Below are 12,124 nucleotides of genomic sequence, written 5' to 3' on the forward strand. Positions count from 1 at the left end.
CACATCAGGAAAATTTTACCAGTTTTACAATTTAACTTTTTAAGATGTGTTTATTTTTACGTGCATTCGTGTTTTGTCCACACGAACATCTTTATGAGCATGTCTGATCCCCTAGAACTGGAGTTACAGATAGTTGTGAGCTGCCCTGTGGGTGCTGGGAATTGAACCCAGGTCCTCTGGAAGAACAGACAGTGGTACCCTTAACTGTTGAGCCATCTTTCTAGTCCCTACCATTTTTAAAAATAAATAATTTTAACGGTATGTCAAAAGTAAGGGCTATAAATGGCTCAGTTGATAAAAATGACTACTGAACAAGCTTGAGAACGTGAGTTCAGATTCCGAGCATTGATATAAAAATCCTGACACAACAGTGTGTGTCTGCAATCCTGTGTGTAACAGTGTGTGTATGTAGGCCGACACTTCAGAGGCTAGCCAGGCCAGCTAATCGTTGATGATGATGACAATAATGACGGTCACAACGATGATGGTGATTACTACAAGCTAGAGAAATGGTTGAAGAAGATATTCCTTTGTTGACCTCTGGCTTCTGCATACCTGTTTACTCACATACATGTATGACCACACACATAAACACATATACAGATAGAAATACTTAAGGTTCAGAAAGGTAACACATATAGTAAACATCAGAGCAGAAATTCAGATCTTGGACTTAGCTATAACTCTGCTAACTCTCCTCCCCATGCTCTTTGAGCATGAAAACTGGAGGTAATGCTGAAGAAAAAAAAATCCAAGGGTAATGAATAATTACCAGAAGAAATAGCAATTTCAACCATTTCAGTTTGTTCTGGAGACGAGAAGGCTGGTAAGTCTGTGAAGTTGGAAACATGTCTGCACTCTTAAAAACCGATTCATATTTCACATACCGTGCTTCATGATTGGGTTTGATGTCAGCTCGCCACAAATTACTGGGGAGCCTCACCTGAAGCACCACAACAATTGCCTTGATTGATGTGGGAAACCCCGTTCCAACAGTGGGCAGCACCTCCTGGTAGCAGCCCAGATAAAAACAGTAGAACAAAAGGAAGAAGTACTTCTCATGTTGTCTCCATGGGCCTTCCCTCCTGCCAGGAGTTGATTTGCCTCAGGGGTGTTGCTGCTGCTGCCCTAGTTGACAGCCAAACCAATGTTTCTAGTCTTTCATTATGGACTGGGGAACAGCTGCTATCCAGGAAACTTCCAGGCTTTTAGGGCATATTGGGACTCCTGGGGACCCCACTGTAGTGAGCAAGAGTCAGGTGGAGACCTTGCAAACTCCGAAAATCTCATCCTGAAACTACTGACAGGAGTAGATCTAGGCCTGCATGTCCTGGAGCTAGTAGCCTGTACGACCCCAACCTCTGCTACCCTTGAGGTAGTCACTTAGCCTGGTGGCCAAATTACAGGTTTAACTTCCTGTCTCCCTGTAAGGACATGTCCAGCAAGCACCTGGAATTCCTCTTCATGTAAATGAAACATTCCCAGCACCTTGGCACCAGCCAATGACGTATACTCACTCCAGAAACCCCAACCCACTCCCCAAGGCTTATATAGGCCATGCTACTCCAACAAAAGAGAGCTGTTCCACTGAGAACCATCTCGGTGAAGACTGTGTTTCCCATCCCTCACCGCCAACAGTGTTTCTGGACCCCACCAGGCAGAGCTAAGCTTCAATCCCTGAAGTAGGGCCTAATGTGCCTGGACACACCCCAAGGGCAGAAGTAGAACTGAGCCAGCACCCCACCTTGTGAACTGAGTCACAACTGGTTGTCACACCCATTCACATCCCAAGAGAGAGCCGGCTGTTGTGGGAAGGGCTCCTCTGACTGCTGAGGCATGCAGCTTCACAGACTGACTTAACTACCAGGTTCTCAGCCTCTTAGACAAGACTTTAAACTGTGGTTACTATTTTAAGTGACTTCATAAATTTATATATATATATATATGTATATATATATATATATATATGCATATGATGTAGATGTACATTTATTGCATTGGTTCTGCCCCTCTAGAGAACCTTGACTAACACAGCATACACCCTCATTTACCATCTACAGCTTTGTGCCTTTTTAACAAATTTCCAAAGATGCGTAACTGTCACTTATCCTTTTGTGGCTTGTCTGGCTTGCTTCTCACATGAAAGAGCACTCTCAGCACTCATCCATATTAAAGTCCCCAAGGTGCTTCGTGCCCTTGTATGGCTGAACAACATTCATAAGGACTTACCACATAGTTCGTGCCCTCTCGTCAGTGGTGGGCGTTTCAATGGTTTCTGCCTTCTTACTGTTAGAAGCGGTGCCGTTATAGACAGTGGTGCATAGGGCTGTAAACCTCTGCATTCAGTGAGCCTGGGGACTCACATAGGAGCGGGATTACTGGGTCCTGTGGTAACTATTCGGACTTCCGAGGAGCCCAGTTTGCAGAGTATTCACACGACTGCATTCACTCCCACTGGCAGTTGTAGTGCGCATTCCGTTTTTCTCCACTAGCTACTCAGTGCTTGTAGTTTGTCTCCTGCCTTTTGTAAGGCCGCTGCATAGCCTCTGCTGTGTCCTCGCAAGGGTCTCACAATTCCCAAACAGCTTGTTGGGATGGTTGGCTTCTCCATTTTGAAGGAGTCAAATTCTAAAACCAGCTGCTATATGGTATTTTCATGCAAACTGAGATAAGAAGTAACAGGCCAGCTAACTCAACGTCTACCAGAAGAGATCTCAGTCACAGTCAAGTGACAACTTTGTGTATATGGTCGTTTCTCTTAAAATTTGGAATAATGGCATGCACGTGCCAGGATAGACTGTCAGAGAAAGAGCAGGGGTTGGGGTGAGAGGGACATATATCAGAGCAAAGGACCCTTTTCCTGCATCCACATGAGTGTCAATTCCCGTCTCCTGGGTGTTTTGTCACCTCCACATCTTCCACACGTGAGCATTTGGTAGCAACACTCTTTGATTGCACGTACTTCTATTAACAAAAGAAATATCTCTGCGAGTTCCTTAGGTACTTACAGAAATACACACTAGTTCAGCGGTAGCCAGAAGGATCTGATCTGTCTGCCTAGCGGCCTTCTGGCAGTTAAGCATTTACTTTAAGGCAAATAAAATGTCAGCCACCATTAGACAGCATCTGGCAACAATATGGCCATTTCATCCCCGGGGATCGACCTCTCCCCCAGAAGAGATGGTACTTGAAAAAGGAGAGGCTTTTGAATGCAGGACCTCCTATCCTTCCCACCCAGGCATGGTGGCTACGGAGTGGGCAGACTGCCACCCACAAAAGGACACAGGGAGCCAGATCAAATGTGAACCTAGGGGCCAAGCTTCCCAGACAGCAGTGACCAAAGGCTGTTCACCCTTGCTCTATGGGTCTGTGGTTAAGGGGGGAGTCTGATCTCTAAGCTGGCCTAGATTAGCTCTACAAAATGTAAAACAGCCTCCACAACCACTTGAAGAAGAAATTGGGCTGACTGAACTAAAAGCAGCAGTGCACTGTGAGTGAAGGGAGATGCTCAAAGAGGAGACCCCGCCCCCTGAGATTCCCCGTGAAAGGGGCAAAACAACCATTTCTTTTGAAAGAGAGGATGAGGATGTGTAACCCTCCCTAAGTGGGAGCTTCAGTTTAGGGGTTCGAGACCACATGGGTGATAGGAAGAGTTAATTTGCAGAAAGATAGCTATAACCAAGCAAGCTGCCCAGACATTTCTTCAATAGTCTGGGCGAATGTATGGTGAAAAAGACAATCCTTGTCAATGGGGGTGGCTCGCTCCTCAAACACAGTGCTAGGATGTTCCCTGTTCTGATTTGGGAGGAATTGTGTTCTTCAAATAAACAAAATGTGATGTGTGTCCTGTTGGGAAGCACATTCCCACTGGGGCACGGCCTCTGTGTGGAACATATGCAGGGTACCAGCTTTACATCAAACTTTTAACATATAGGCTTATCATATTTCTAGGCCTCCGGTTTGACCAACAACATGGCCACATCAATGAAATCATGAGCTTTGTAAAAACAGAGTTCAACTGGAGTGTCAGGAACATTTACTTTGATGAAACAGCTAACATTGTCCAAAAATTCTTACCAACGTCATGGCTTCCCTCTCAAGAGCTACTTTATTAATATTGGTAAAGTCTATCCATATTTTTTTCAAAGAAAAGGCCCTAAAGCTTTAAAGAATAAAATACAGTAAGTAAAAAAAAAAATGTAAATGTAAGAATACTGACACACACGTGTGTTTGATTTCTTTGGTTGTTAGTGAACAGCTCTAACGATGTAGAGCTAGCCTTAAACTCCTCATTCCCCTGCCTCTACATCCCAGGGATGGGATTACATCCCAGGGATGTAATGTACATGGTACATTACCCATGCAGCCTTGGATTGGGCAGCATGCAAATTCTTATAGCTCCCCGAAAAACAAAGAAAGAGTCCCCATGACAATAAAATTTTATCTCTTAATTTTCTTAGTCTCAGTTTAATAATGCCTTATTACAATGTTAGAACACTAAGCTAATACATAGTTTTAATGACTAGGAAAGTGGTGAATTTTAAAGTAAAATTAATATTAATAGAAAATACTTTCCATGAAAATTGTCTTTGGGAAAATGTGATGCAAAAAATGAGGATGGCAAAAATAAATAAATGGATAAATAGATAGATGGATAAATATAAATATATAACCCTTATTCTTTCTATATTTATTTTATTTTATATACATTGATGACTTGATGGCATGTATGTCTGTGTAAGGGTATCAGAACCTCTGGAACAGAAATTACATACAAACAGTTGTGAGCTGCCATGTGGGCACTGGGAAATGACCCTGAGTCCTCTGGAAGAGCAGCCAGTGCTCTTAATTGCTGAACCATTTCTCCAGCCCCCACCCTTCTTCTTTTTTTAGACATATCAAGTACCTTTTTCGAGATGCATTTTCCTACTTTTTACCTAACAACTGTAAGCAGGAAGGCAATGTCACCATTTGTGCTTTTCGTTGACAGTTAGGAAATTCCATGACAGTCCCAGCAGCAACAGCAGTTAAGTAGCTATATGTGCAAGAACGAGAAGCAGCTGTTTCAGAGACCCACCCCACCCCCAACCCACCCCTGAGGATGGTTGATACAAAAATCCCCAAATCTGAAGGGGAAAGTCTCGATGCCAGGAATGTGGATGGAGACTGAAGGAGCCTAAGGTTTGAGATGAAGTTTTTAATCTTTAAGCGAATCATGCAAACGTTTGCCATCATCGCGTCAAACACCGGTGGATTCGAGAACTGCTCCAGAAATGACCAGATTCTAACTAAACTCTACATGCATGCCATGAAGATCACATTGCCGTTGTGCCTCCATGTGAAAGATAACATAGTGTCACATGTGGAGGACCCTGGAGATGTTCGTGGAACTTTTTCTACATAAGCCCGTGATGAGGTAGATAAAGACGAATGCACAAACAAGGTGATAGAACGTTGACTGTGCATTTATGTAAATGATCACATAATGCAAATGTGTTATGATTGATATGATGCGCATAAGAGAAAAATTGATTAGCATAACTACACACCTTTACTAAATATCAGATGAAAATGAGTATGTGTGCTTTTATTCCTCTTGATGATACCATAAAAACTGTGTTTTGACTGTTTGCTGAAGTTAACTAGAACCCTGGATCCCAGATGGAGCTCTGTGATTCTTGGAACATTATAAAATTGTTCAGCAGATCTCGGTGCTAATTGTTTAATGAATGAATGAATTAGGAACCAGTGAATGAATGGACAAGAGGGTATTAGTTACAGCCTGTGGAGTGAATTCAAGTCATTGTTAGTTCTGTCTGTTGGTTTCATAAATACTTCTTACTGTTTGTTCTCCAGTTCATTCCAGCAAGAAACGCTGTGAGATTTGGAAGAGAATTTTCTGGGACTTAACTGAAACACGGAAGCAATCAAGTGGTTGAATTCCGGGTTTTTCCAATTGAATGACATTCCTTTATCCGTATTGATTTGGGCTTTGGTAAATTCAATTGGTGATACCACCTGGATGATTTTAAGACTCTCTGAAGCTTTTTTTGTTTGTTTTAAGTTTCCAACCTAGCTCAAGGAACATAAGAATTTCATCAATTGAAAACTAAGAATCGTTTCTGTGGGATGTGTAAAACAAGAAGCTGACCAGCATTCTGTTCTTTTTCTTTAATTCAGCGTCATTATTGAGAGTTATTCTTGGACTTTATGAAAACCAGATTGAAGCATGGGCATGTTCTCTGTCGGATTGTGTTCAAGGAATTGGAACTGAAAATCATTCAAACCAGGAAAACATGACATTGAAAAATAGTCGGTATTTTTTTCTTCTACCTCACACTTTCTGACTAGAGAGTCCTATGTGGATCCCAGATCTGTTTTTATTTTCTGTTCTTATTAAGAACTGGACAGGTTTTTTGCAAGATGTGGTGGTACATGCCTTTAATCCCAGCCCTTGAGAGGCAAAGACATCAGATCTCCTGTACTTACTCAGTTTTCCACAAAGACTTCAAACTCTAACCCATCCCCTTCCATAAAGTCTTTATAGGTAACCTGCTTTTTCCAATCCACTACCTTCATTGAACTAAATGTCATCTTCTGTGGACATTGAGTGCACGTGCACATACAGAGAGAGAGAGAGAGAGAGAGAGAGAGAGAGAGAGAGAGAGAGAGAGAGAGAGAGAGAGAGAAGACTACACACCTATGTGTGGGCCAACCATCCTGGTGCACCAAGATACAACAGATAAATAAATTTTATCTTCCTCTTTATTTGCCAGGGCACATGACTGCCCTCATGGTGATGTCAATACCAAGGGGTGCCTTTCCCTGCTTTACACGAAGGCACCGCCTCCACCAGCAGTGGCTCTGCTCATCTGAACCCGTGTTTCTTCCATTCCCTTTAGCAGAGCACACATCTGTTGAGGCCTTTCACTGTGCCTTTATTTACATCATTCTTGGTATAATGCCTTCTTTATACTGAGTAAGTTCTCAGCAACTGTTCATTGAGTTTAATTGAAAGAATGAAATGTGTTTATTGAAAACACTACTTCAGCTTATAAATGCAATATGGAAAGTGCTTTAGGAATCCAGAGGAACGTAGCAGATGTGGGACTTGTCTGCCTTTAAGTGCCTCAACTAACTTGTTTCATTTCACATGAACTGCAGTGCCTAGCAATCTTTTGTGGAATTTCAGAAGCCACGCTGTGACATTATGACAGAGCATGGTCAAGTTGGATTCAAGTCCATTTCTGGCTGCTTGTTAAAATAGTCAAAGGGCACCATTAACATTTGCCTGAAGTGGGCAGGAAAAGGTCATGGAGAATATCCATGGGAGGTGAGAGAACTTTGGAAGGAGCAAGTTGGGTCCATCTGAGGTCAGAATACTTCCTAGAAGTCTCCATTATACCAATAAAATAAAATAAATAAAATTCACAGTTAAAATTCTTGAAGCCAGAATTTCTTTGCCTCTCTGCTGCATTCAGAGTAAAGAACTGATTTGGTCAGGGCCTGAGTAGGAGAATTAATACTGTTTCTGTCATAATTTTATTCACGAGATGAGAAATACCCATAGTGCACGATACATAGACCACAGAACAATGATGTATTTAAGATAGGTTTTACGCCTATTCGGCAACATAGCCAAGAGTTCAAATTTCAGATTTCAAGGAGGAAAGCCATGGGCTGACCTCTAAAAAATTCTGTGTTGGTGTATAAAGTGTCCTACTATGTATTTACCAACTCAAATTAATATTACTTTGTATCTTCCAGGAGGAATTGAACTTGTCTCGTGAGAGATTTTCTGTCCAAGAAGAAAACAGACAATTCAATGACCCTTAACTATGTTTTTTTTTTCTTCTCTAACACAGTCTTCTGTGATGTCAGTCTGCTTTGCCCGTTTTCATCCTAATTTGGTGGTTGGTGGCACCTACTCGGGCCAGATTGTACTCTGGGACAATCGGAGTCATCGAAGAACCCCTGTTCAGAGGACCCCCTTGTCGGCTGCTGCACATACAGTAAGTTAAGCTTCTACCACACCCCTGTAAACTCCCCAAGCCCCGAGAGGAGAAGCAGCTCATAGGACAGCAGTGTGGCTGAGGTAGAAGTAACGAATTTATAGGGACTGAATCCTTCCTAACTGACTAAAATATGGCTTAGTGAAAAGTAGATAAAACATGATGTCACATGCCTCTAACCCTGCATTCTAGAGGCTAAGACGGGAGGATTGCAAGTTTGAAGGCAGTCGGTTTTACACAGCCAAACCTGTTTCCAAAAAGAAAAATGTAGGCTAAAAAAGCATTAGCTTATATTAGGAGTCACAAACAGATTGACCTCTATGAGATCTGGACACCAGCCTAGTCTACATATTAAACTCCAGGCCAGCCAGGACTACAGAAGAAAAAGCACTTGCTTGGTAAGTGTTGGTGAATGCCTTTAATCCCACCTCTCTGGGGAGGCAGAGGCAGGCAGATCTAAATTCAAGGACTGCCTGCTCTACACAGTGAGTTTTATGACAGCCAAGGCTACACAGAGAAGCCCGATCTCAATTTACAAACAAGCAAGTAAACAAATAAAAAAGTCACTGACTTTGGAGAAACATGTTAATAATCTTAACTTTCTGTAAGTTTAAGTTTGAACACATAAAAAGCTCTTCTGTGATCTTCCAGGGGTCATGAAATTTTGAGATGCAAACTTATATTTCAAAATAGACCGCAGAGCGTAAGTACCATGCCTAGTGATAGTACATGGGACATGTGCCAACATGCCTCTTCCATTTGCAATTTGAAAGAGTACTATGACTTTAAATTCGGGAATGTGTAGTGTTCTCAACATGAAGTCTAAGGTGACAGTATAATCTCCAAGGTTAAAAATCAACATCTCAAACCTATTACCCATAATTTAGTAGAAGAGGCTCAGCACAGTGTTCACAAGACAACTGCTCTGTCATTTCCTTTAAGAGAATGACAGGTGTGAAGAGCAATTGTTACGAGGGATGAGGAGACAGGCATGTCTCCATCAATCGCTGCTACCCTGACATTCAGGGTAGCTGATGTTCCTTCTCTGAGATGCCTAAATTATGTCCAAGGATACAGCCCTAGCATTGTTTTCAATTTCCTTAATGCGGTTGCTGTATTGTTTCATCTGCTGGCCCCAAAACCATTCCAGCTTAGAAAATGGGTGGCTGTCTGCTTAGCTGAAACAAGGAGAAAGGGAAATTCTCCTGCTCTTGTTAAGCTGGAGAATTGGAAATGACAAATGCCAAGTCAGTTCTAATTTTGGTTGACTGGGGCCAAAGACTCATGCAGGTAAAAATGGTTCTTGGAAATCTTGGAAAATTGATCTTACCTACCCTATTTCGCCAAACTAATAACAGAAAATTGTGGCCCAAGAGAAGACCAGCCAATCCAGGTGTCTCCTCAAGTAGAATAAAACCTATTCCTCGGCTCTCTGTGGATGTCTGGTGCATTTGTGAACAAGCTTTCAGTCTTTCAAAAATTATAAATCCAACTGTTGCAAGATTTAGGAAAAAGCTTTTGGGGGAATTCCAAATTCAGGAGTTCTCACAAAGCCTTACCTTTTCTTTTCCAAGTAATGAACAGTGTGACCATCTCGAGTAAAAGCAGCTATGATCAAGCTGAGAGCTATTATTTCTGTTAGGAAATAAAATACAAACAAATTTATTCTCTTGCTTGCTGTGTTTTGTCTAATCCATCCATAGCTCAATGTGTACAGTTTGTTTTGTGTTTGTCTTTCAACTTCCATCATGGCCTGGCTGATTGGTACCAGGATCAAACACACAAACAAAAAGCTCTCCACAGATGACTTGCTAATTCCTTTCACACCCACCACACATATGTATTTGGGACAACAGGAAATCATGATTAAAACAAAATCCTTCTGCTGCACAGTGCATTTATTCCTAAACTAAATAAAAGCAATCTGGCATTTCTATGGAGAAAAAAATAAAAGAGCTATACTGTTGCCTTTTTGTTCATTTCTTCCCAGTCGGTAGAGGTTGTGACATTTTCTCTCTATTGAATAGAGATGTGTACTTGTGGTCTTTGACTCAATGTCTCCTCTAGACCTGTCTCCTCTCCCTCCTGCATCTTTAGGCTTCTGAACTGATTACAGTTTGGGTCTCGATGGGAAATTAAATTCCATTTGAGTCTTTCTTTAAAAAAACAAAAAAAAAAAGATCCCAGGTACCCTTCAATTCACAGCAATGAAGAATGCTTTTCACTCAAAGGGACAAAGGAAACGTACATCAGTGTAGTGCCTTCTGAGATGAGTCAGAATAAGTCAAACAACAACTTCCTGAATGTTCATTCCCTCGTATTCATCAGTTTTAATAAATCTGATATTTCATGTGAGATTGTTAGATCCATTTTTCCATTTAATCTCCACACTGGCCTTGACCTGCTCTATACCTCGTGAACTAAGTTTAATGACACAATGCTTTGCGTTCCAAAATACGAAAGACCTGAGAAAGACTGTTGGCTACAGTCTCACCCCAACTAGTCCTGTTATTTAGAAACTTGATTAATACAACATTTAGTTTCAAATATCTGTCGTATTTACCATTGTGTGGATCCCCTAATGCTCATATATGAGACAGCATCATTAGAAAGATGGCATGAAAAAGACATAGGTACGAACTATCTGTTCATCAACATGGGCAGAAGAGGAGAGAGCAGTTCAAAAACATGTGTACTCTTGTGATACACTATTATGACTTATGTTTCAATGCATTAAAAATGAAATCCCTGCTGCACAGATTTCAATACTGTGCAGTCAATTGTCAGCAGATGGTCCTGTATCGTTCTCAGGACGTTATCCTTAAAGAGCTTTGATAAACGACAGAAATTTGTTTGAAACAAAGAAAATGTCGAGAACTAGGAAGCTAAGAAAAAATCGAAGGAATTAATGATGGCTAGCTTAAAGAAAGAGGGATTAAGAGTGGAGGATACAAAACAGTAATCTAAGAATGTTCACATAGTTGTGTTGTTCTGATTTAAATGCACTGAGAATAGCTTCCCTGCTACCGAAGGGGAAATCTCTCAGTAGTTCCTGCTAACATTGACTGCCCTTTAAGAAAGGTGTTGCAAACAAGTTTGGACAAGCTCTAGGAAGAGGCAGCCAAGCAGCTACACTCAATGATTATTCCTGCTCTCTCTGACCAGGAGTTTATATGATAATAATAGTCTCAGAACCATCTTTCTGTAATACCAGTTTCCGACTATTGAAGGTTGTTTCATTGTAGTTGTGGCTAGGTATTATGGACACTAACTCAGCAAGAGTAAGGCTTAAACTGTCAGCTGTTTGTACAGAGAAGCATCAAGCAATCTGTGGTTTGGCCATTCGTGGCTAAGATGCCTGAAATCTAACCCCAATTGCTGTGAGATGCTGCTTATGCTAACCTTCCATTCTGTGTTTAGTGAACAGCTGCAGATGGTTTTATCCTACTGTGTAGAATTCTACAGAACAGGAACAGCTTCAAGAGATCTGACAGATGGCTAGTGCACCTTACTTAGTTTCCAGGATACATAAATGACCTTTGTCAAGGCTGAGGCCAAATTTATGCCTCCGTACATCTCTAACTGGTATTCTGAAAAATAAATCTCTCATCTTAGATTTTTAAATAACATGAAGGAAAACCTTACTAGGATGGTGGTGGCCCAGGCCTTTAATCTCAGCACTCGGGAGGCAGAAACAGGCCAATCTCCGTGAGTTCAAGCCAGTGTGGTCTACAGAAAGAGTTCTTAGACAGCCAGGGCTACATGGAGAAATCTGTATTAGAAAACCAAAAGAGAAAAGGGACAGAGGGAGTCAGGGAGGGAGTCAGGGAGGGAGGGAAGAAGGGAGGCAGAGAGGGAGGGAAGGAGAGAGAGAGGGATGGAGGGAAAGAGAAAGGGAGAGAGGGAGAGAGAGGGAGGGAGGGAGGGAGGGAGGGAGGGAGGGAAGGAGGGAGGGAAGGAGGGAGGGAAAGAGGGAAGGAAGGAAGGAGGGAAGAAGGGAGGGAAGGAAGGAGAGAAGGAGGGAGGGAGGGAAGGAGGGAGGAATAAAGGAAGGAAAGAAGGAAGGAAGGAAAGAAGGAAGGAAGGAAAGAAGGAAGGAAGGAAAGGAAGGA

At 41.9% G+C, this 12,124-nt stretch overlaps 1 protein-coding gene across 2 annotated transcripts in view; it reads left to right on the forward strand.

Annotated features, from left to right (window-relative positions):
* The window catches only part of Dync1i1 (dynein cytoplasmic 1 intermediate chain 1), a 290,802-nt gene that overhangs the window by 219,052 nt on the left and 59,626 nt on the right, over positions 1-12,124 (forward strand). For both annotated transcript variants that reach the window (XM_028779147.1, XM_028779148.1), the window contains exon 10: positions 7,866-8,012. In XM_028779147.1, the coding sequence (XP_028634980.1) occupies positions 7,866-8,012 (147 nt within the window). The remainder of the gene's footprint in view (positions 1-7,865; positions 8,013-12,124) is intronic.

This window comes from Grammomys surdaster, unplaced genomic scaffold, assembly GCF_004785775.1.
Source record: "Grammomys surdaster isolate TR1022 unplaced genomic scaffold, NIH_TR_1.0 345, whole genome shotgun sequence".
NCBI lineage: Eukaryota > Metazoa > Chordata > Mammalia > Rodentia > Muridae > Grammomys > Grammomys surdaster.